Source organism: Neofelis nebulosa, chromosome 11 (assembly GCF_028018385.1).
Source record: "Neofelis nebulosa isolate mNeoNeb1 chromosome 11, mNeoNeb1.pri, whole genome shotgun sequence".
Taxonomy (NCBI): domain Eukaryota; kingdom Metazoa; phylum Chordata; class Mammalia; order Carnivora; family Felidae; genus Neofelis; species Neofelis nebulosa.
This window is the reverse complement of record NC_080792.1, coordinates 20693964-20719965: the sequence shown is the minus strand read 5'-3', so window position 1 is coordinate 20719965 and position 26002 is coordinate 20693964. Positions and strand designations below refer to the sequence as shown.

At 39.4% G+C, this 26002-nt stretch overlaps 1 protein-coding gene across 3 annotated transcripts in view; it reads right to left on the bottom strand.

Moving 5' to 3' along the window:
* The window catches only part of CCDC68 (coiled-coil domain containing 68), a 50034-nt gene that overhangs the window by 18137 nt on the left and 5895 nt on the right, over positions 1-26002 (bottom strand). For all 3 annotated transcript variants that reach the window (XM_058692032.1, XM_058692031.1, XM_058692033.1), the window contains exons 2-8: positions 20204-20299; positions 17118-17248; positions 15928-16014; positions 12042-12182; positions 10714-10839; positions 8869-8997; positions 3458-3540 (exon numbers count right to left, since the gene is read on the bottom strand). In XM_058692032.1, the coding sequence (XP_058548015.1) occupies positions 3458-3540; positions 8869-8997; positions 10714-10839; positions 12042-12182; positions 15928-16014; positions 17118-17234 (683 nt within the window). In that variant the 5' untranslated portion in view covers positions 17235-17248; positions 20204-20299. The remainder of the gene's footprint in view (positions 1-3457; positions 3541-8868; positions 8998-10713; positions 10840-12041; positions 12183-15927; positions 16015-17117; positions 17249-20203; positions 20300-26002) is intronic.

Below are 26002 nucleotides of genomic sequence, written 5' to 3'. Positions count from 1 at the left end.
AAATATCCTCTATAGCAAAATGAGAACAGACTGCTCTAAGAATTCTAGAACCCAAGCTCCCTAGAGGCTGTGTAATCGCTTCAGTTAGAAACTCTGCTCTCTCCCTAAAAAGCTAAGAATGGATTAAATTAAATAAGGTACCTGGGGTTATTCTGTCAACAGCAAAACACAATACATGCGGTGGTTTATTAGTGATGGTAGTAGAAATATGGACTCAACCTTGTTTTTAATGAGATGCTTCTGCCAAATCTCTTAACTCTCATTAAAAGTAACTGTAAGGGTTAGCATAAGGTATTATAATTATATGTTCATATCCATATACAAAAAAACTGTCACTTTCTCCTGAATTATAAATACCTAAAAGTCATCTTCTTTAGAGATGCTTTTAAAAAAATTTTTTATTAAAAAAAGTTTTTTAACATTTATTCATTTTAGAGAGAGAGAGAGCGAGCATAAGTGGGAGAGGGGCAGAGAGAGAGGGAGACACAGAATCTGAAGAAGGCTCCAGGGTCTGAGCTGTCAGCACATAGCTTGACGCGGGGCTCGAACCCACAAACTGCAAGATCACAACCCGAGCCGAATTGGGACGCTTAACAGACTAAGCTACCCAGGCACCCTGAGATGCTTTTTAATATTAAAAATACCAAGTTAGAACATAATGAATCTTTTCATCAAAATGGCAGAAAGTCATGACACCTGTCAAACCCATCCTGCCTAAGGAAAATTTAATCACCCATACCCCCCTGCTCAGAGGAGCTACCATAGGCTATTTTTGGGGTAAGGGAAGACTACCCGTAGGCCTGGGAGTTGGTGCCTGCCAAAAGGCCATTGGTTAGGGGCACCTGGGTGGCTCAGTCGGTTGAGCTTCCGACTTCCGCTCAGGTCATGATCTCACAGTTTGTGGGTTCAAGCCCTGCATCGGGCTCTGCACTGACCGCTTGCTCAGAGCCTGGAGCCTGCTTTGGATTCTGTGTCTCCTTCTCTCTCTGCCCCTCCCCCACTCACGCTTTGTCTCACTCTTTCTCAAAAAATAAATAAATGTAAAAAAATTTTTAAAAAAGCCATTGGTTAGATGACAACACAGGGGATGGTTAACATGAGCGATCTGCCCAACAGGAAGTAGTATTAGGCCAGCAGACTCTTTCCTCTGCAATGTGAAAGGAAACTACAGAGAATATAAGCCAGCTGGAGAAAACCACTGAGAAAAGTTAATAAATCATACAGGAAAAACAAAGAGCGAGGAAGAATGAAACTGTAGAACACCCATGACTGAATAGGAGCAACAAAATAATCTGGTTTTTAAAAACACAGTTGGTGCTGATGTGTGGTCCTCCTGTCTTCCCAAGAGATGCATCTTCTTTATGGCCATATCTATCCAATCTTCACCTGACAGAAATCCTCTTATTTGTGGTAGCTTAACCAAGTTTCTATTGCTTTAACCAAAAGCATCTGACACCTACTGATTTCACTTTCTTGTCATTTAGCATAGTGAATACCTCTACACACAGACAAGTAATAAGGAAGATAAATATTTGTGATGCCTACACTCTATGAAAATTGCATGAGCTTGGATGTTCAAACACCTCTCTAGAAACACAAAACATCCCTTTCCCTCAAGATATTTCTAAAACCTCCCTAAGAGCTTTCTGAGAATTCCTCATATATATATAATAGAACAGAAAGAATAGCTCAGTTTGGTTTTCAAAATGGCTACACTTTGGGCTCAAAGGCTGACAAAAACCCTATTGTCAATAAAAATCATCTTTAAAGAAAAAATATCAAACTCAGGTTGTCTGAACTCTTAATGGAAAGCACACAGTACCAGCCAGCAGTCCTGCTACATGGAAAAACTCTCGCAGAAAAAAAAAAAAAAGATACTCCACAGATTTACTTAGAATTATGAGTATACGTAATTCTGAAGACCTATGGATGTCTTCCACAGTATTTCCTTCATTCTCTACGAGATGCACAGTGCTGTACTTCACTCTCTTAGAAAGTCCCCTGCTGGGGCTCTATGCCTGTACACAAAGAATATGTGTAAATTAATATTAGCGGTATTCCAGTATGTTCTGAATACGTATATGCAATTGCCAGGGTCAGCCCAGATCTGGACTTCGGCATATGTGGTCCAATACATGGATATGAGCCAGACAGAAGGCAGAAGTTTATGAAAGATGAGAAGAGAAAGACAGTTAATTGGAAAGGAAAGAGAAAGAGAAAAAAAAAAAAAACAATGAACCAAAGACTGAGAGAAAGAGAGAGATCTTTGAGTATATATTATTTTTTTTAAATTTTTTTAATGTCTATTTATTTTTGAGACAGAGAGAGACACAGCATGAGCAGGGAAGGGGCAGAGAGAGAGGGAGACACAGAATGTGAAGCAGGCTCCAGGCTCTGAGCTGTCAGCACAGAGCCCGACGTGGGGCTCGAACTCACGAGCTGTGAGATCATGACCTGAGCCGAAGTCGGACGCTTAACCGACTGAGCCACCCAGGCGCCCCTTGAGTATATATTATTGAATAAATGAGAATAAAACTTTGTACATTCTGAGGTTCATAAAAATGCCTGCTATCCTAAGAAGCAACAGGTCCAGATGGGTGAAATAAGACCTTGAAATAGACTTGACTTTGAACATTATATTAGAACATATAACGACAGTGGCAGGTTTAGAATTAGAAAGGAAGGGAGGGGAGGGGAGGGGAGGGAAGGAAGGGGAGGGAAGGGAGGGGAGGGAAGGGAGGAGAGGGGAGGGAGGGGAGGGAGGGGAGGGGAGGGGAGGGGAGGGGAGGGAAGGGAGGGGAGGGGAGGGGAGGGAAGGGAAGGGAAGGGAAAAAGTGTGAGGAAATTTTATAGGTAATCAGTTATCACATACATGATGTTCCAGAGGATTTTTTTAACAGCAGTGAAATAATGCAGCAGCTGGGTGATATCCATGTTCCACGTCACCCCCATACTAAGGGCTGTACCCTGTAACAGCTTGTGAATTATGAGTATTTGTAAGTCAGTCCAAAGAACTGAGAATACCTTCAGAGTAGTTCCTTCATTCTCTACAAAGCTGGGGAGCACCACAAAAGAGTCTTACAATTCCACTTGTAGGCTAGCCTGCTTGATGCTGGCTATAGCAGAGACCCACTGACAAAATCAGAAGCATCAGGGGGAATGAAAGCCTCAACAGCAGCCTCTTTAGCACCCAGGGTAAACAGGGAGGGAACAGGCTCTTTCATTCTTCAGAAGGATTAACCCTGCACCAGTCTCCCTGGACCTCCAGGGAACCCTGCTGCTGGTTCCCCAGGGTGGGGGGGGGCACGTGGCTGTTAATATTAAGCAATCTCCCTTCATCCTGCGCTTTCAGTCTTCCTGTCTCCTTAGAAGGTGGGAGCCTTCTGTACACTGGCCAGTGGACCAGCAGAGGGGAAAGGGATCAGGAACTGCTTTAATAGGAGGCAGATCTGCAAACCTTTTAGCATATGTAGCGTTGGATTGGAGTTGTAGCAGCTTGTTTTCCAAAGACAGTTTTTTTTCTAGCAGTGTTCTCTTTTCCTACGAGAAAATAAGATACAATTTTATTTCTCTGTGTGTGTGTGTGTGTGTGTGTGTTTGCTAAGTCATTCTTGCAAACTGTTCACAAAAGATGCTTCTTATACTATTAGAAATATGTTTTGAGCTACAGAGTCAATTTCAGCTGTTACAACCCACCCCAGGGAGACCTGGCCAGACATTTTCCTGTGTGGTTTCCAAGTAGCTCGGTGACAGGTCAAGACAGGTTGTCTTTACTCTCCTCACTTGCCTGGAGACTTTTTGCTCCTCTTCCAGTCCATAACCGAAGTGTACCCAGCTCAAACTCCTGCCCCCCTCCAGCCCATCCCGAGTGCAAACTGCCAGCTCGTCTCTCTCTTGGCATTGGCTCTCCCTCTGTTCCACCTGCTTCTCCTACGTGAGACTGAGTGGTTGGTATCCAAGGACACTACTGACCTTATCTTCATAGCCCTACCTGCTCACAGGGCATCTGTCAGAAGGTAGAAAAGTAGCAAATGAATTTTTAGTGAAGGATCAAGGCCACAAGTGATAAAGTCACTTTCTAGTTAGAATACAAGAGAAATGTTGACATTGAGAAAGAAAAATGTAAAGAAATACCTTAATGCTATTATTAAACCAAACTCTTTCCACTCAAAAGGAATATAACAAGTCCATGAGAAATCAAACTGGGACGGTTGTGTTCTTTTTTATATTGAACGGTAAGAGATTGGTTGACACTTTACAAGGCTGTCTAAAAGCATTCCGGCTGCAATATTTACACGGGTAAAATACAAGGCAATGTTGTAGAGCAAAAATGCAAGTATCTTGTTGGACACAGACTGACCTAGTTACACTGTGACTATGTAATTTTTGCCAAGGCTTTAACCTTTCTGGGCCTGATCTCTGTTAGGAAAAATTAGCCAAAACTTGGAAATCAAAACAATATATGATTTTAATGTCACATTGGGTCATTGTTTAATAACCTGACCCAATTCTCATGGAGAATTTCCCTGCGTTTACGACTTCGTTTATGATTCGATTAGAGCCCCGACTCTGTGAAGTTGCATGTTCATTTGTAGATTTCTGCCTGGTAGAAAAGACCAGGTAAGAAAAGACCAAACCACAGGTTATGGTTTGATTGCCTCAAAGCATATTAACCAGCCTTGTGTCTAACCTAGTAATCGATTCTATATTCCTTTTTTCAAAATGCCTTTTAATAGCCAGTTTCTCAAAATCTTTTAAACCAGCTTTACCATTTTATTGGTTCCTTATTAATGAATAAGTTGAATAAAACATCTGACATATATTCATTTTATATTTGTTTGAGTCATGTTTCTTTTTTTTTCAGTCATGACTCTTTGAACTTCCCTGAAATTGGGATAATACTACCTATATTGAAATGTTGAGATAATTGGAGATATTATATGTGAAAGGTCCACATGCTTCTCGGACATATATTATGACCTCAGTTTATAATCTGAAGGTGCCAAACACTTAATATCTTATGTGCTATTATTTTTAAAATTTGTATTAACTTTTTTGGATTTTTCCTGTAGCATTCCTGCCACATATGGAAATTTCCCTTGTGTCACCTAGTTGTGTTCAAATTATTTTTGAGGGATCACAAATATGCCTCATAATCTTATTGGGATACTTGGATCATTAAAGAAACACATCACTGATAATATATTTTGATTTTGTAGGGAGGAAAATGGTGTTTAACAAACATCCTAAAGGACTTAACTCTCAATGGATCTTCATAACCAGAGTTCAAGCAGACAAGACAACTGGACAACTAAATGTTCTGCAGTGGCCAATGCTGCAGCATGTAGTTTGGGCTCTTAATGCTTCCTCTCTAACAACACAGAAAATCATACCGCACTGGTTAGCACTTTTTCTCAGAGTGTCCTCTGGAAAAGGAAAGGAGTTCACAGCGCCACCCAGTGGACAATCCACTCTTCTCAAAAAAAAACGGTACCTCTTGGGAGCTCAAGAGTTCCCTCGTCCTATTGATCAAAGTGGAGTAGACACCAATTTAAATAATTGCCATATGTTAACATCTAAATGATTTAGGAACCGCGTATATCATTTTTATCTGACGCCAGAGAAGACGGGGGCATAATGGAAAGCATTTTGAACTGGTAACTGGAGGACAGTGGAAATCGTTCCTTGCTCCCACTGTCCTCGTTTATAAAATGGTGATGAGGAACTAGGTGGTCTCAAAAGCACCTTTGAGCTCTAAAATTCTAATAGAGCTAAATCAATGACACTGGAAAACAAATATGATGCAACAGAATTGCACTGCTAGCAAAAGGAACATATGCCATATTAAAATGTTCTTATTGGGCGTTTTTGCTGGCTTATCACTATGTTTATGGAATTCATTCTCACTGCATTCCTGATTAAAGTGGGGCAGATGGTGAAGGTTTTAAGTAATGTGTTCATTACCAGCCCTCATACCACTAATGGCTACTTACCGGAGCAGTGGCTTGTTCAAGTGAGTAGAAAATGAATCCTTCTCCAGGGGCCACCCACTACCAGGGCAATATTTATCAACCTTTGTTGGGGGTGTTCATTTTTAATTTTCATTTCCTTTTTCTTTTCAAACTCATGTCTTTTCCCTATTAACACAAAAGTCTAGAGTTCCGTCTCCTCTCATTCCGATACCATCCCCCCCCCCCCCCGAGGAACCCTTCATCACAGTCTGTTTTCTCAGTAACCTTAAATCAAGAAGATGGTGCCAAGCTTTGTTTCTTATGGTTTTATTTATTCGCTTGTTTGTTTTACAAATATAACACACCTTGAAACTAAAAATATTTTTTAAAAACTCCTGCACATTGCCCTTCTGCTCCATCCCCAACTATCTCTACCTCTCTGAGATTCCAATAGGCTCCACTCTAGGAAATCACTGAACTAGAATATTCTAGAAGGCTACTGCATGACCATGAACCATGGGCATCCTGTCCACTTACTCTGTCACAGAGCACCTAGAGACAGACCACCATTATGGTTCGATATCAAGATAAATGCTAGACTATCACTTCTCAAAAATGCCTGCCAGTATCTAACCTAATCAACTTTATTCTGGAGTACATTCCCCTACCTTCAATAGGGGTTTCTGCCTCCCTGGGGACCCCTAGGAGAATGAATGAAGAGAGATGTGGGAAGTTCCTTGAGTCCCACACAACACAGATGTACTACACTGCAATCTCTACAAAGAGACTATGTCTGGTTCATTCACAAATAGATATCCAGCCTCAAGCTCTGACTGTTACATGTTAAGTCTTCATATGTTTGCTGAATAAACAGTCAAGTGAATATAACCCAGAATTCTGAGATGAACTCACATCCAGTACAGATTTCACGGGGTTTTCTGGAATTATATTCTGCTGTTCTTTTGTTAATTTTCTGAGACTGACAGCTGGCCACTACACCTGACCCAGTGTTACTGGGTATGAGGTGATCACAAGTCCAAATTTAAATGAAAGCTGGTTAGGGGCGCCTGGGTGGCTCAGTCGGTTAAGCCTCCGACTTCAGCTCAGGTCACGATCTCACGGTCCGTGAGTTCGAGCCCCGCGTCGGGCTCTGGGCTGATGGCTCAGAGCCTGGAGCCTGCTTCCGATTCTGTGTCTCCCTCTCTCTCTGACCCTCCCCCGTTCATGCTTTGTCTCTCTCTGTCTCAAAAATAAATAAACGTTAAAAAAAAAAATTAAAAAAAAAAAAATGAAAGCTGGTTAATCAGCTCTGTTTGCATTCCAGAATTGTCTTCCTTTCCTAAGTGCAAACATTCTTTGTGATTAGTTTGCTGAACTATTTATTACAGGATAAATATTCTAACGCTACAAAGTATTCATCCAAATGTTAGTTTGTTCAAAATATCATAACTATAAACTGTCACACTGCCTGCAAACCAGCTGCTTGAGGACATTCTAGCCCAATGTATCTGGCTACGGTAAAATATTCCGTAACCCACCCCACAACACAGATGAGCTAGGTATTAGTATTACCAGATTCAGTTAAATTTGGATTTATTCAATTTTTTGTGATTGCCTCACAGGAACTCACAAGTTCAACCAAACTCAGTGTTATAAATTAAATTCTTGGGAAATATGTAGAAAAATTAATCAAATTTCCTTTGGCCAGACACCTGAATATTGAAATGTGATTCTTTTGAAGTGACATTTCAAAAGTGACATCAACTCAAGCAGACATAAAACAGAACAAGGCTGAGAAGAGGCAAACCAGGGAATCATTATAATAAATATAAAACTTTATTGGGCAATATTTACCAGAAGTCAAAGTCTATATTCTTTTTCTTTTTTTTTGAGATTTTATTTTTAAGTAATCTCTACACCCAGTTGCACACCCTACCAACTGAGCCACCCAGGCGCCCCCAAAACCTATATTCTTATCTACCCCAAATTCAGTTTCAGAGAGCACAATTTTCTATTGGTTTGTTTTGCTACTAAAAACCCAGTATTCCTTGGTTTGTATTCTAAATTCTAAGGAATGCATAATTAAGTTTATATGCTCACCTTTTGTATATATTTAGAGTGCCAGCTACTCACAGGCATACTGCATAAAATTTTTAATAATTTTTGTTCTGTCACTACTCTTCCCTAAGTTGTCTCTTATGGAAGTTCCAATTTCTACAGAATGTCTTTTCTTTTTTCTTTTCTTTTCTTTTCTTTTCTTTTCTTTTCTTTTCTTTTCTTTTGAGAGAGAGGGAGCATGGGAGAGAGACAGCAGAGAGGGAGACAGAGGATCTGAAGTGGGCTCTGCCTTAACAGCAGAGAGCCAGATGTGGAGCTAGAACTCACGAACCGAACCCTTGAGATCACAACCTCAGTGGAAGTCAGATGCTTAACCGGCTGAGCCAGTCAGGAGCCCCAGAATGTCTTTTCTTAATGTGAATTCTATCTGTCCTAATACAGCCATAGAATTTTACAATCCTAAAGTGAACTCAGATGGCCAAAAAATGGATACTTCACTGAGTCTAATACATAGAATTAGCCTATAGGTATCCTCTGTATTATTACTAGGAATAGGCAGACTTTGCGATCATTTCCATTGCTTCCATTCACAGCCTCGCCTGCTTCCCCTGTCTAAACCATACATACACTCAAGAGAGAAAGTAACAGTGATATGAGCAGTATCTGTAGAGGTCAATCCGTGACAGTACAGATCATAGTAAGTGTGTAAGGGGAAAAACCAACATTATTGGGTACTTTCTAAAGCTCAGTAGTGGCAAAGCGTACTTTCACCTAATGTCTTACTTATTTTAGTGTTATTTTCTTATATTCTCTCCCCAGCCCTGTCAGGAAGAATCCCTTTAATTCTCCATGGGCTTACCTTTTCCATCCTCTGTACAAGGTTCTCCAACTCTGTGATTTGATTATGTTTTTCTTCAAGCTTTTCAGCAACTTGATTCAGATTTTCAACATGTTGTTTCAGTTGTTGTTCCTTTTCAAGTTTGTTAACCTTTGGTCAGAAAAACAACTGTCAAATGATTGTTTTTATTAAATTTATACAGATATTATCTCCCTGTATAATTTTGAGTAGCCCCCAAAATTTAATAATGCACACATGATTCAAATTACTGTTTTGAATTTAGTGTTTTCCTTCCAAATAAACCTGATGGGCTACAACAACACTAAACCAATGTAGACTTAATAATATACTAGAATGTTTACATTTGTTACCATAAAGCATGCTACCAGAACTGGTATAAGAAAGAGAGATACTAATGTAAGAAAAGTGAAATTTTTGACTTTTCCTCAATGAAACTTATCTACAACAAAAATAAATCTTACAGGGGCATCTGGGTGGCTCAGTCAGTTGAGCTCCCGACTCTTGGTTTTTTGGCTCAGGTCATGATCTCATAGTTCGTGGGTTCGAGCCCTGTGTCGGGCTCTGTGTCGGGCAATGCAGAGCCTGCTTGGAATTCTCTCTCTCTCCCCCCTCTCTGCCTGTCTCCTGCTCATGCTCTCTCTCAAAATAAATAAGTAAACTTAAAAAAATCATGTATGTTCAAGTAAAAAATGTCTTATTTTTAATCATAAAGTGTCATAAAAGCAGAACAGTGATTCCCCACTGTGTTGGGGGTTATTCCCCAGGCTGACAGCAGGGGTTATGTTAGAGATCATAGATGTGAAGACTTCATCTGGCTCACTTGCCACTGTCTCAGCTGACTCCTACAGACATGCACACACACACACACACACACACACACACACACACACAGAGTCACTGTTTGTTCCTTTTCCAGTCCTAGAATACATTCTTCAGATAAAGGTTCATTGGTCCTAGAATATATACTTCAGATTTAAAAACAAACAAATATAAAAGTATGCATGTGTGTGTGTGTGTGTGTGTGTGGGGTCTATGATATACATACACACATATATACACATATACATATGTATGCTTTTAAAATATTTTAATTTATATAAGCTCTATATTAAAATATGAAATATGTAGGGGAGCCTGGGTGGCTCAGTTGGTTAAGTGTCCAACTTCGGTTGAGGTCATGATCTCATGTTTTGTTAGTTCAAGCCCCACATCGGGATCTATGCTGACAGTGTGGAACCTGCTTGAGATCCTCTCTCTGTCCCTCCCCACTCACATGTGCTCTCTCTCTCTGTCAAAATAAACATTAAAATTCTTAAAAAAAATAAAATACAAAATATGTATTTTAAAATATAAACGTATACATACATACATTTTTTGTTTGTTTTTTTAATTTGAAGAATGTATTCTAGGGTCAAAACCATTTTGAAACTATTGATCTAGCCCAACTCGTTCATTGTGGAGACAAGGAAACCCAACTGCAGAGAGGGAGAATGACTCTTTCTAGGTCATCTAGTTAGTCAAAAGCAGAACCACGAGAGGAGTCACTGGCCAGTGTCACCTGGCACAGCCCTGATTTCCAGGCAGGGTGTGTTCCAGAAGGCTCTGGGCAAGGGTGGCAACATAACAGCTCAACAAATGCAGGTACCAGGCTAAGCAGGGGTGCGGGGAGACCAGCACAGAAGATGGGCATCCTGCCCAAGGCTTGCCAAAGTCACGAGGCCATTGCTTACTTCATGTCTAACCCCCCAAAAAGAGAGGCATGAACCCACACACACACACACACACACACACACACACACACACTGGGGTGTTAATTCTCCAGTGAACCAGCTGCTAACTCAGTACCTTGAGGAAGTGTTTATCATCCTCATGTTTCTTTCTAACTTCTTCCGACTGTGTTTGGTAGATTTCAAATAACCTCTGTGCCACGTTTCTCAGAGCCGCCGCTCCTGCTTCTCTGGAAGCTTCCAGCTAGGAAAAGAGGTCACTGTGTTATGTTTTGACATTTACAATAAAAAGGGTTAAAGGCAGAACAGTTTGGCAGGCGATTAAAAGCAGAAAGGCTGGGGGCGCCTGGGTGACTCAGTCGGTTAAGCATCCGACTTTTGGTTTCGGTTCAGGTCATGATCTCGGAGTCATGAGATGGAGCCCTGAGGTGGGCTCCACACTGAGCATGAAGCCTGCTTGGATTCTCTCTCTCCTCTCTCTCTGCCCCTCCCATGCTCACACATGCTCTCTCTCTCTCTCTCTCTCTAAATAAATAAACTTTAAAAAAAAGGTTGTAACTGTACCATTTGCACCCTCCTAGACAATGGATAGGAGTAAAGACACTATTATTTGGTAAGAGGAAAATGTAAAATGAGAAGCAGCCTATTTAGGGAAACTGTCATGCAGAAGGATTTGCACTGGCCAGGCCAAAGCAAAGCTCCACAGCCCATGTCCCGCATTTAGAGACTGCACCCTTCCAAGAGTTCCACGGTGCCTTATCAGCTTATACACTTATTTACAGGCGTTTTATCATCGATGCCCACAACAGTACTAAAATATGCATTTTCCTAAAATAGCAGTGGGACAAGAAGGAAGTATGAAGGGCAATAAAGCTGAAGTGTCATGCATCTCTCAAGGATTTAACTTAAAGAAATAAACAGGGATGGCCACAAAGATTTACCGTCATTGCAAGGACTGCATACATAATAAACCAAAACAAACAAACAAGCAAATAAATAAATAAATAAAGCATTCAACAATGGATTAATCAAGTAAAATAGAGAGACCTTTGACTCTGAGTGCTCTAATTAATATTTATTAAACATGAAAGCCTTTAAAAATTTATTTAGTACGAACACTTCACATGAGACCTATTTAAGGGTAACGACACCATATTAACTACAAGTACAGTATTGTACAGCAGGTCTCTAGAACGGACTCATCTTGCACGGCTGGAATTTAGACCCGTTGGATTTTTGTGAGATCTGATTTTCAATAGTAAAAACAGTCTCCAAAATAAACCTGTGGGATTTATGAAATGGAAAAGTGTTTCTCTACATTAGCTGAGCATACTTCTGGGTCTACGGATACATAAGGATGTCTGTCCGCTCTCACACATCCATGAAACCTACTGTCTCAAAGGCCTAACACTACAAAAATTTAGAAATTTCTCCCAGCAACCATACCTTGATTTTCAAGACTTCATTCTCTTTGTTCTTTTCTAAGAGCTTCAGGTCTTTTCCTTTCATCCTTTCCATGAGCAGATGCAAACTGCAATACGAGGGATCCATTTCAGAACCAAAGCTGCTGTGAATGTTTGGGCAGTGCTGAAATGAATAAACATGAAAATCAGAAACCTTACTATTTCTTTCCTCTACAAACTTTGACAGCAACAATTGTCGCTCACTATTCCATACGCCAAAAAAAGATCCAGGTTGGCACAAAATAAATCCTTTGACTTTCGAATACCAATGAAGAATTCTAATTGAAGTGGCTGGCCTCTATATTTGCTCAAATTTGATTAGATTCTTAGATTAAAAGGAGGTAGACGTACATCTTTTGTACCTTTTATATTTCCTACAGTTTTAAATTCTTTTTTGAAAGTTTATTTATTTATTTTGAGAGAGACGGACAGACAGACAGATAGAGGCAAGGAGGGGCAGAATCCCAAGCCTGCACTGTCAGTGCAGAGCCCGATGTGGGGCTTGAACTCACAAACCGTGAGATCAAGAGCCAGACAACTGACTGAGCCACCCAGGCACCCCATTCCTACTGTTTTAAATATACCATTAAGTCATTTTTTAAGAGCTAAATGGTATCTACAAGGCCAGTTGTCTTTTTTTCTTTTTTAATCTAAGTCGTAGACATAAATGCATTTTGCTTATATTGTATTACAAACTAACACAATCAGACTTAAGAGTTACAATACATAATATTCAATGTTCAATGATGCCTACTGCAATCACCACATAGTACATTTCCAGAGATGTCGGAACTGAATGTTACCGCCTGTGTGACTCCAAGTAAACTCTAGTCTACTGAAAATACACTTAGAACATAAAATAAATCTCATCTGGAATCAAGACATGTGGAAGTGGAAAGGGAATATGAAACCATCTAACTCAATTACATCAATGTTGCAGATATGAAAAATGAGGTACTGAGACCAAGTTTACATAGTAAGTAAGTGGGAGAGCCCATGATACAGCTTCTTGCGTATCTATCCTATGCTTTCTGCTCTTCCAAATTATTTCAAGATGCACCAAGGAATTATACAATTCTCCATAGTCTACAATTATATAATTAAAAAATAATAACTTCTATTTTTAGTAAGCATCTATCATGTGCCAGGTAATCTTTTAGATGTTTTGTAAATACCCCTTTGTCTGAATGCTTAAAACGCTAGAAGGCACTACATCCACTATGTCCAGATGAGAGTTTCACTAAGAAGTCCAAGGTTATACTTAAAATAAATACCAGAACCAGAATGAGAATCCAAGCTTGTTTAACAAAGCCAATATTCTTTCCAATACAAAATATGGGCTACATTAACAGAAATAAAAAAACAAAAAAGAAGGGGGGGTACCTGGGTGGCTCAGTCGGTTGAGTGACTCAGTCGGGTGACTCTTGGGTTCTGATCCCATGGGTCAGACTCATGGGTCATGATCCCACGGTTTCATGAGTTCAAGTTCACGTCAGGCTCTCTGCTGACAGTGAGGAGCCTGCTTGGGATTCTCAGTCTCCCTCTCTTTCTGTTCCCCCCGACCCCACCACTCATGCTATCTCTGTCTCTCTCTAAATAAATAAATCAACAACAACAACAACAAAAAGAATATAGTGTTTTAAAACACACACGCAAAGATACAAAACAGAAATATGGTCACCATAATTCTGTCATGGTTTTTTTTCTATTCCAGACCCTACTCTATACTCTTACTCTCTCTATATAGAGTAGGAGTTATTTTGGTTTTTACTTTGTTAAAGAATACTTGCTGGGAAGACTCTGGTAGAAGGTAGATTGTGGGCAGCAGTAGATACCTACAAAGGTCATGGATCAGTGCATCTCAAACTTTAATGTGCATATGAACCACCTGGTGAGAGATCTGGTTAAAATGCAGATTCTAATTCAAGAGATCTGGGGTGGAGCTCCAGATGCTGCCTTTCTAAGGAGCTCACCAGGGGCACCTGAGTGGTTCAATCCCTTAAGGTTCCAAGCTCAGGTCATGATCTCATGGTTCGTGAGTTCGAGCCCCATGTCAGGCTCTGTGCTGATAGCTCAGAGTCTGGAGCCTGCTTCAGATTCTGTGTCTCCCTCTCTTTCTGCCTCTTCCCCTCCTTTTTCTCTCTCTCAAAACTAAATAAACTTTTAAAAAAATTTCTAAGGAGCTTCCTGATACTGCTGCTGCTGCTGGGACTACAGCCCTCACCTTAAGAGCAACACAGCCCTAGATCATTATGGCTAGATTCCTACAGGGACACTGTTCAGATATTGCAAGGGGCAGGGGGTGGGGGGGCGGCGGGGCAGCAGCTACTTAGATGCTGGTACTTGTCTGCTGACCATCTGAGATTTGAGATGACCAGGGCAGACACATTGGCAACACAATTCATGTCCATTCCTAAGAAACTACTCCTATCAAGGTCACCAACAACCTCCCCATTGTTATATCCAATGGTCAAGGTTCAGGCCTAAATTTACTTAGCTCATAGGCACCATTTGACATAGTGGCCGCTCCCCACTTTCTGAAACCTTTTTTTCACTTGTCTTCAGTGCCTCCACCCTTTCCTGTTTTTTCTTCTAATTCATTAGCTTCTTTTCCCAGCCTGATGTGATGCTTCTCCTTCTTCTCCTTCTTGAGTGTTGGGTATCTTGGAACTCAGTGGTCAAATTTTCTGTTATTCCTATCTACACTCACATACTTGGTGATCTCCTCCAACGTCAGAACTTTAAATGCCATCCTTATTCCCAAAGTCTCTGCCCTATGGCCTAGACCTTCTAGCCCAGACCTCTACCTTGAAACCCAGAATCAGATACTCAGCACCCAATAGAAACCTCCACTTAGAGGTCTAATAAACAACTCAATATAACCAAAATGGGATTTTTTATCTGTCCCATCACTCACAAACATTAACCTTTTTTTCCAGGTCTGAGCACTTACTTTAAGAAAACATTTGGGGGGCGCCTGGGTGGCGCAGTCGGTTGGGCGTCCGACTTCAGCCAGGTCACGATCTCGCGGTCCGTGGGTTCGAGCCCCGCGTCAGGCTCTGGGCTGATGGCTCAGAGCCTGGAGCCTGTTTCCGATTCTGTGTCTCCCTCTCTCTCTGCCCCTCCCCCGTTCATGCTCTGTCTCTCTCTGTCCCAAAAATAAATAAATGTTGAAAAAAAAATTTAAAAAAAAAAAAAGAAAAAAAAGAAAACATTTGGGGCTGGTTGTGTTAGTTTGGGAGGTGGAGAATGATGAAGGGAACTATGTTTATGACTCATATCCTATGTTCTGCTTTCTCTGTGGCCATACTACATAGTGAGAAACACTGACATTGACAAGGTGCACTTGGCTCATATGAGCTCTAACCTGGCATAATCCAAACAAGGCTAATATAGATTGCTTAATGTTAGGCATATAAAGCCAGCCACAAGAGAAAGGGTGCATTTAAGCTTATCAATTGTCTAATCACTCGACCAAATGGCCTAATAGCTTCAACTCTGTGTCCACTGGTGTGACTGAGGTGAACCTAAAAGCTTGTACCTCTATCAGTTTTTTTGGAAATGTTGCTGACATATATCCTGACTGGGCTGACATCTCCTCATATACTTTAGACAAGTAAGCCCCATTTAGAATATTCAAGAAAGGTCCAATCATTGCAATCTGAGGCTACTAATAACATCTGTGGTTAAATATTTCATACAAATGCCTATTAACATCTTCAGATACCGACAAAATATTTAACGCTCAACATTCAAAGCTTCAAAGAATAATTTAACAATTATCTTAAAAAGTTATTTAAATTAAGTTTATACTGTTTTATGTTTATTTACTGAAGGAATAAAGTGGTACATGTGAGTAAATTCATTACCTTTGTTTCTAGTTTGTGATTTGTGCTGTTACGTCCTACTTCGTCTTTAAAAATTTGATTTCGGATCTTTTCCAAAGTAGTTCGGATCTAGGAGAAAAAAAAATATTCTATTTTTTTTCAAAGGCATTTAATGCCAAACACTTTTTTCTTTCTACCAGCTACAGTATACCTGATTTATCTAGAAAGTAAGACAAAAATAACTACCACCAACCTGACTTGCATTAGGCTAATATTGTTTAGATTGCAGAAAATGAGCATTTGGTCTTTATAATTCTTTCTCAGTCAAACCTAAAATATAGCCTAATTGAATATTATACTATAAAATAATTACTATATAGTAATTAGTATTTAATACTATTTAGTTCTATTTTTCCTATGTAGTAATTTAGTACTAATTTACTGTTTAGTAATTACTATAAAACAATTACTATTTAGTAATCACTACAAAATAATTACAGCTTAGTAATTATTTTGTAGTAATTACTAGCTAGTAATTACTGGAGAATAATTACTATTTAGTAATTACTACAGAATAATTACTAAGAGAAGATCATACAAATTTATGCATGAAATATAAGTTCCATGTCTTATTGACCTATGGAATTGCAAGACACTCAAAGATGAACTAATTGATCTGAATAAGTTACAAACTGTCTATTTCCAAATTTTTCCATCTGTTCTAAGAAACAGTTCATAAAAAATATATAGTTTTGTCAGTCATTATCATTGGATTCTCATAAGATTTCACATTTTTAATGAAGTAACATGCCAACGTGTAGTCATTGGGGACAACAACCCTGAGCTGTGAAAAGGAACCAGGTCAGGAGAGACAGAGGCTCAGCAAGACACATAAACATCTACTTGGGAACATAGTATCAGCACTCATGAAACATCTGAGAAATGATATAAAACAGTAGGAAGTGCAGAGGTGAATAGTGTGGGGCAAATTAAGTGCTGACAGGTATTCTGAACCCTTTTGGCCCATTATTCAATTTTACTCCACATGTGGGAGCAGAGGTTCATATCCTCAAGAGAAGTTTACCAAACGTGTTGAAATTTCAACTATCAAGATTGTGCTTTGCCAAATGTGTCCTCACCTGTTCTATGGAGGGAGAAACAAAGCCCACCAATCCAAATTAGGTTTCATTTAAAAAAATCATATGCTGATATGATTTCCAGCACCTGCATACCTTTTTCACATATTCAGTCTCTTCAATAATCTGAGCTGATGTGGACTCATAGAAGGCAGAATTATCTTCTATTTTACCCCTTGGGGGGACCTCTGTGGTTACGGTTACTGTTGTCATTGTGAATTCTGGCTCTAGGAAAACATAAATCAGTTAGACAAAACTAACTTCTTTGGTGATATGATATAATACGGTTCATAAACTAAAAGAAGTTCTATATTAGCACTGTCATGAAATATAGTACAAAATATTATAAATTATTGATATCTGTATATATCCATAAATCTAGGAATTAATATAAAAAAATACCAGCTGAAGCATTCACTCATTAGAAGTGTAAAAATCAAATTATCTGAGAAGGAAAAATGTAAAGTGTTTTTTTTTTTTTTTAATTCTACCATACATTGGACTGTACGACCTCATGAGTAGGGACCACAACTTATTCATCTTTATATTCTAGCACATTGTTAAGTGCTTAATAAATTACTGTAGAACTAAAATCATATATTATAACAAAATCATATGTATATATCACATATATAAGTGATATGTACCTGTATAAATATATGTAAGTGATATTTACATATATACACATATATCTATATTAATGATATATACATCTATATACACATATGTATATAAGTGATATATGTGTATATACATACATACATATGTCACTTAGATACAAATATATTTATGTATATATCACTTATATACAATATACATTATACTTTATTTATCTCTCAATAGCTATAAAGGTCATCTATGGGAGAACTATTTATAACAGAAAATTATTGGGAAAAGCCCAAATACCCACGACAAGAGGACCAGTTAAATAAACTAGCTACTGCAATGGAGTCTTCCCCAGGATGCATTATTCAATAAAAAAGCATGGTTCAGAAAAGGAAATATAAAGGATACATAGCATCATAATTTCTAAAAGAAGGGAGAGGTGGATAGAAAGGGAAAACCTGTGATTTAAGTTTTGACATTGAACAATGTAATTATTCCACCTAATTATAAAATAAAACTAAATTAAAAAGAAGATGAAATCTTTCAAGATAAGAAATAAAACAAATGAATATATCCGTATATCAGGTTGGTGACATATCCACATGAATTATTTGAAGTGACTTTAAAACAAACCCAGGGACTATTTATCCCAGGTGAGCTATGCCCTAAGAATAGAAAGAATTGCAAAACAATTGGGGTGCCTGGGTGGCTCAGTCAGTTAAGCATCTGACTCTTGGTTTCAGCTCAGGTCATGATCTCATGGTTCATGAGTTCAAGCCCTGCATTGGGCTCTGTTCTGGCAGTGTGGAGTCTGCTTGGGATTCTCTCTCTCTCTCTCTCTCTCTGCCCCTCCCCTGCTTTCTCAATCTCAAAAAAAAGAAAATTGCAAAACAATCTTAAACTACACTCACTAATAATATTGTTAGTGGAAATATTGGAGTTGCAATTTTGAAACAAGTATATGCACATAGATGCATAATGTAGAATAAAGCCACAAAGCCATTGTCTTAACATCATTAGGAACCAAGATTTTGAGCGTAAGAGAAAAAAACCCTACAATTATAACAAAAAATGTTCTGTAAAAACCTTATAATCCAAACTGAAATTATGTGTATAAAATAATGATTTATCTTCCTTTAAAAATGTATATTCCAGGTTTGGACACTCCAAAATTTAGAAATACAAGCAATTAATACTCCCAGTGCCCAGACTGTGTTCCCAGTACCATTTTCTACAAAAAGAAACCACAGCCTCTTGAACGATTAAACTTTGGACAAGAAACGTACAAAGTGATTTCGAGATATCTTGCTATACCAGAAGGCAGAAAGTGATCAAATACTACTCAAATAAGACACAAAAATCAAGCTGACAGAGGAATGAATAAAAGAAAGATTGAAACATATAAAAAATTTTGAAGGGCCCCTGTGTGGCTCAGTCAGTTAAGCGTCTGACTCTTGGTTTTGGCTCAGGTCATGATCTCACGGTTCATGGGTTCGAGCCCTGTGTTGGGCTCCGAGCTACTGGTGTGGGGCCTGTTTGGGATTCTCTCTCTCTCTCTCTCTCTCTCTCTCTCTCAAAATAAGTAAATAAAAACTTAAAAAAAAAGAATTTCTACTAATAAATCCAAATGGACTGATGGAATTAGAAGACTATATTTTGCAATCTCTTAGGAGGTAATGGATCTAAACAATAGCTATCAACCAGTCCTAAAATCATTAGGTGAGAGGTTGATGAAGAATGCAGTAACCTGGGGTACCACACTAATCAATCTTAACATAAGTAGAAAGAGACAACCAGGTACTTTGTCCTCTAGATGTGGTACAATCATAAGTAGAAAGCATCACTCACAAAGTATGCTTAAAAAAAAAAAGAACTTGAATCTGATCAAGCCTCTATATCTAAGGACAGTGAGTATCTGAATAAGAGGGAAATGTTCAATGACTCTACAAGGGTGAAGGTTGCGATCGGCCAAATCCCAATTATGTGAAATTTTACAGGAAAATAACTAGTTCCTTCCACAAATTAATTATATAAAGGAAGATGGGGGAGAAGAGAAGGAAAATTGCCATAAATTAAGGCTCTTAAGAAACATGTGACCAAATGCAATATCTGGATCTTCTTTGGCTCTTGATTCAAATAAACCAGTTACATAAAGTCATTTTTGAGACGACTGGGGGGATTTTAACACTGACTGGATAATAGATGATGTTAAAGAATCACTAGTTTTGCTAGGTATGATATTAGAATTATGATAGGTCTTTTGAAAGATCTTTTCTGTTAGTCATAGAGACTGAAATATTTGCAGGTAAAATAATATTACATTTGCAATTGCTGTAAAATGCTCTAGTAGAGAAAAAAATCTGGTGGGGTAAAGATGAAAAAAGTTTGGCAAAATGCAGGGAGTTGTTGAAGCAGGCAAGGGCACACTCCTCTGTCTATTTCTGTTTGAAATTTTCATAATAAATAGTAAAGAACAAAAAAAAATAAAATAAGTAAAACGAAATGCCCTGTGAGGTAGGATTATTCATATCACCTTGCTGATAAGGAAGCCAAGACTCCCATAGGTGGTAACTTACCCAAGGTCACAGTAAAACTAATAGAGCTGTAACTCAAGCCTTTGTCTTCTGGACACCAAGTTCAAGGGTATTTCCATCACATTAAGCCTGGCTTCCCTAGTGAGAAAAAAAAACACCAAAGATATTTAAAATTTATCAATGACCTGTGCTGTTAAAGCACACAAAGAATTTTCATATTTTTTGCTAGCATCATTTTAAAACCAGATAGCTTCTGGGATAACTCAAAGCCCTGTGTTTATCCTTTAATCTTCAATGAAATTGACAGAGTATTCCAAGAATTTTCCATTTTATCATAAATCCTCTTAGCCACAATGGCTTCTATTTGTTTTGCCTGAGGTTGATTTGGCAGCTGCAATTCAGCAAGTCTTGTTTGCAGTCTGTGAGTGGAGGTGCCTCTGGGTACTTAGTCCTCTGACATCTCTTCTGGGATGAAGTTCTTGGTCCCAAAACAGCATTTAAATGAAACTTGAAATAAAAGCAACATCTACAGAGACAATAAATAGTGTGTCTATAAACTAGAAAGGCATGGTCAGCAAACCATGTGAGCCCAGTCTGGCTTCCCACCTACTTGCAAAGCCTAGGAACTAACAATGGTTCTTACAGCATTTAATGGTCCAACACACACACACATACACACACACACACACACACCCCAAAAATCAAAACAAGAACAACATTTTGTGACGCATGAAAACTATATCAAGTGCGGATTTCGTGTCCACAATGAAGGTTTACGATAAACACAGCCATTCATTTACACAGTGTCTGTGCTTTTGCTTTCACAGTGGAGTCGAGTGGTTCTGACAGGGAAAATATGTGGCAAGCAACGTCTCAAATATTTACGATCTGGTCCTTTACAGCAAAAGTTTGCTGCCCCCTGGGTTAGGGTGTAGCACAACCTGTGGGAAAATATAGGCAAGCAGAATAATCAGTTGGGCCTGAGTTCTGTTTTGTTCTCCAGTTCAGTCCCCCTTGATCTATGGTCCCAGTTGATTGATTTGCATTCTTTTTTTCTTTTTAGTGCATTACACACTGTGTACATTAACAAATGATAAGGGGCATTTCAGAACAGGAATTAACCACTCTTCAGAAAGGGTTCTGATGGATTCTCACAGTCTTTCATAATTTGAAAATCACATTGGGCCTCATGTTATATATCCTAAATACACTCTCTTTCATGCCTTTTATTCTTTTTTTTTAAATTTTTTTTAACATTTTATTTATTTTTGAGACAGAGAGAGACAGAGCATGAACGGGGGAGGGGCAGAGAGAGAGGGAGACACAGAATCGGAAGCAGGCTCCAGGCTCTGAGCCATCAGCCCAGAGCCCAACGCGGGGCTCGAACTCACGGACCGCGAGATCGTGACCTGAGCTGAAGTCAGACGCTCAACCGACTGAGCCACCCAGGCGCCCCTCATGCCTTTTATTCTTAATATCAAGGAATTATGCTCTTTAATCATTGATATTTCTCAAATTATCGTATCTCCTCCACTCACTGGTTGGGCTATCTTAAACAAGTTACATAAAATTTTAGCCTTGACTTACCTGTATCTGTAAAATAGAGTAAAACACCTACCTTTGTAATTTTTTAAAAGCTTATTTATTTATTTTGAGAGAGTGAGAGCACGAGTGGAGTAGGGGCAGAAAGAGAGGGAGGAGAATTCCAAGCAGCACAGAGCCTGACACGGGGCTCGAACTCACAAACTATGAGATCATCACCTGAGCAGAGATCAAGAGTCAGTTGCTTAACCAAGTGAGCCACCCAGGCACCCCTCTGAGCATTTTTTTAAAATGTTTTATTTATTTTTGAGAGAGAGAGAGAGACAGAGTGTGAGCAGGGGAGGGGCAGAGAGAGAGAGGGAGCCACAGAACCTGAAGCAGGCTCCAGGCTCTGAGCTGTCAGTACAGAGCCTGACGCGGGTCTGGAACTCCTGAACTGCAAGATCATGACCTGAACTGAAGTCGGTGCCTTAATGACTGAGCCATCCAGGTGTCCCTGAGGGTTTTTTTTTTTTTTCCCAGTTTGTTGGTTGCACAAGGCACTAATGGACAGTAATGGTTAATATGGTCACTCCTATTATTTTATATTATTAATAACCACAGAAGACGTGCAGCCTATAACAGAGGGGCAGTTCATGCTTATCTGGTTGCAAAGTTTATATCCAACTCTATTCAAATGTTCTCTCTTTGATTCAGGAAATTTTTGCGCCCTTGATTTGTATAAAGAAGTCCAAGGGGAGCTTAATCCAGCAAAGTCCAAATTGCCATATGGCATTACCATCCTGGGGAAAATCCATCTTAGCATTTGATTTCTGCCAGGAGTAGATTAGGCAGATAAAATTTTCAAAACAAAACACAATCAGTTAATTAAAGCGAGAAAAGAATTTTATTTGTTTTATGCTAGAGTGATTGAAGAGAGCTTCCAATTGGCATCGTGCCAAAAGGTGTTAGTTTCTAGATCAGGGCTTTTTGAGCAGGGCTCCCAGGAGGAAGGAGTGGTGCTAAGTAGACAGGGCTTTGCCACCTCCACGTGAACCAAAGCAGTTCTGCTTTGTTCTGTCACACACTGAATTGTTCTACGAGGCTTTCTGTGAAGAAAGAACATTCTACAACTCGGCACTCAGCAGCTGTGTGACCTTGGGCAAGTTTCTTAACTTCTTTGTGCCTCGGGTTCCTTAGCAGTAAAATTCAGATAAAATTAATAATGAATAATGATAGAAATAATAAACAATATGAGGTTGTTTGTGAATTAACATTTTCCAAGCACTTAAAACAGCACCTAGCACATAATAAATGATTTGTATGTGTTTGTCCAATGAGTAAATAAAATATGTATCCATTATCCACAATGACTGCTGATAAGCAATCTGAGTAGTAGAGAAGAAGAACCAGGTAATATTTCAAACAGTCTGCAGACTGAGCGGGCTATAAAGGAAAATCTGCTTCTGGGATTTTAAGACTGGCAAATCCACGGTATTGGCTCTTTCTCAATAACACATCAATAATTCATCACCTGATTAAGCTAACAGATAATGAGTAGTTTACAGTGTATAAAGCAATTCATAAGCATTAATTGTAATCTGTGTGATCAACCAACACATCCATAGGCGCCCAGGATAATGTAACTAAACCTACTTCTCCATTTAATGACATAAGAATGGCTTATCCATTATACAATAAACACATCAAAGGCCCTGTTGTGGAGCTGAATTTTGCTCCCTCCCCATTCCTATGTTGAAGTCTTGACCCCCAGTATCTGAGAATGTAACCTTATTAGGAAATAAGATTATTACCGATGTAATTAGTTAAACGAAGTCACACTGGAGTAGGCTGGGCCCTTCATCCATCATAACTGGTGTTTTTATAAAAATTTGGACACAGAGGTACACAGGAGAATGCCACATAAAGTTGAAGATAGAGAACAAGGTGATGCTTCTACCTGCCAAAGAATACCTTAAAATTGCAAACAAACCACCAGAAGCTGGAGGAAAAACATGGAACAGACTCTTCCTCACAGCCTCGGAAGACCCCACCCCGACCAACACCTTGACCTTGGGCTTCCAGCTTCCACAACAGTGAGACAAGAAATTACTACGTTTAAGCCACTTAGCTTGTGGTACTCTGTCAGAGCAGTCCCAGGAAATGAATACGGGAACTGTTTATACTCTAGAGATGCTAACAAAGGTATTGTCTTCCTCTATGTAACCTTTGATCGATTCATTCATATATTGAATATTCATTAGAATACAGCTGTGTCGGGTGCTGTGGCCACAGAAGTGCACCAGACACCCTGCCTTCACGGGACTTTCAGTACGGAGAGGACACAGACATTGAACAAACCAGTGAATACACAGGGAATGTAGCGAGGGGTGGGTGACAAGAGTGATGGAGAAAAGTCGCGAAGGGTAACAAAATAAAAGGAGGTGCTGTTTTGGGTCAGTGGTGAGGGAAGGCCCATCTGAAGAGGCGGCGTTCAAGCAAAAGACTTGACTAAAAAGACTGAATTTGTGTGGCCACCTGGGAGAAGAGGATGCCAGGCAAAGCAGGGAGCAAGAGAAAGGCTGGAAGTTGCTTGGAATAATGTTCTTGGAACAACAAGGTATGCAATGTAGCCTGCCACTTCTTTTTCTTTTCTTTCAATGTAGCAGGGATTTTTTTTTTTTTTAATACTGAAACTTGTTAAGACTTCCAGTTGACTAGAGGAGGTGTCTCCTTAGCTACTTCAAACAGGGCTACTCCTGGCTGGTATGGCTCTCTCAAGGTTGAAGGAAAGGCAGGGTGTAGCAAAGTGCGGGAGAAAGTGTGCCACAAGGCATATGCAACTGACTCCAGGTCCGTGCACAGAAGGGACAGTAAAATTCAGCTGACTGCACAGCGGTATTCTCAACTCACTTCTATGGGCGTTACCTGAAAGGCACCATGGTGGATACGGGCGTGTTTTGACTGTCCAGCACTTGAATCTCCTCCCCAGATTATGTGGAATCACACCTGTATGAGTCTTTGCAGGAAAGATCCCTTACTTGTTCTTCCTCACTCCCTGGGGCTGGAGAAAGTGAGCCACTTGAGTGCTCCCATCTGGAAACAGCACTCAGGGATTGGCCCTTGGCATGTTGAAGCTGGAGGCAGTGAAAGCCCCATAATTCTCCTGGGAAGGGAAGGAGCCTGGCATAGAGAGGGGCTTTGTGTCCAGATGGCAGCAACACCAGTGGTGGTATCTAGGGACCAGTGGCGATGCCAGGACTCTATCTTACTCTCGTGACAGACTGATCTTTGATCAAGTACCAGCACACTGGATTCTTCCATTTCCAAACCAGTAAGCTCCTTTTCAACTTAAGTTGTCTAGAATCAATTCGCTTAACTGACTGGTTTGCAACCAGGAGCCCCGACTAGTTTTAGCACAGTTTCTGAGTTGTCAGTTTCTCGGTTCTGAGCTAACAATATTGAATATTGTTTCATCATTCTTGGTCACTATTGTTTGGAGCTTAGATATTAGAAACTGAAAAGGTAAGTTGCAATAAAAGTGAACAAGGGTAATTAGGTTATGTGAGGGAAAAAAGCTAACATATCTCCAAGCCCTTGGCGAGACTGACCGTGTGCTGAATATTAAACAGCACACCTGTTCTGCAACTACATTACACAGCACAATGGTGACATCCAGTGTCAGCTGGCTAAATCTCAGGTGACTGTGCAGTTTACCTGAACATAACAAAGAGTATTTCAAAAGCCATGCATGTTAACACTGAGCTCAAGTAATAATAACATTGTTTTCAAGTAATAATCTAAGATTTTTTAAGCAGAATTAATTTTACTCATTTGTGACACTCATATGTATACAAACATGTATCTACATCATGACCCATGCTATAGAAAGCTCTTAGATATGAAATAAAAGCTATTTCATTTTTTAAAAGGATCGAAACATTGGCACAAATACAATATACAAATAAGTGCAATTGACAAACACTGTGCCATTTACTAAAAATCATTTTCCCTATATTGTCAAAATTGATCATTACAATATACTGTGCTATATCTATTATCTGTATATCTGTGGCTATATTTAAATCCACCCATATACATAGGTATAATGCAACCAAGTCACAGAAAAGTGATATCAGTTTTTCAGGGTCATAAACTGACCTCTCCACTTGAGCCCAGGTGAAGTGACCTTAAATCCAGGTATCTTTGTAATGAAATAATCTATCTTCATAGTTCATTGGCATAATTTGAAATTTTGAAAACAGCTGAGGATTTCACCTAGTGCCCAGTATAGCAGCTAAAAGGTACAAATCACATGAA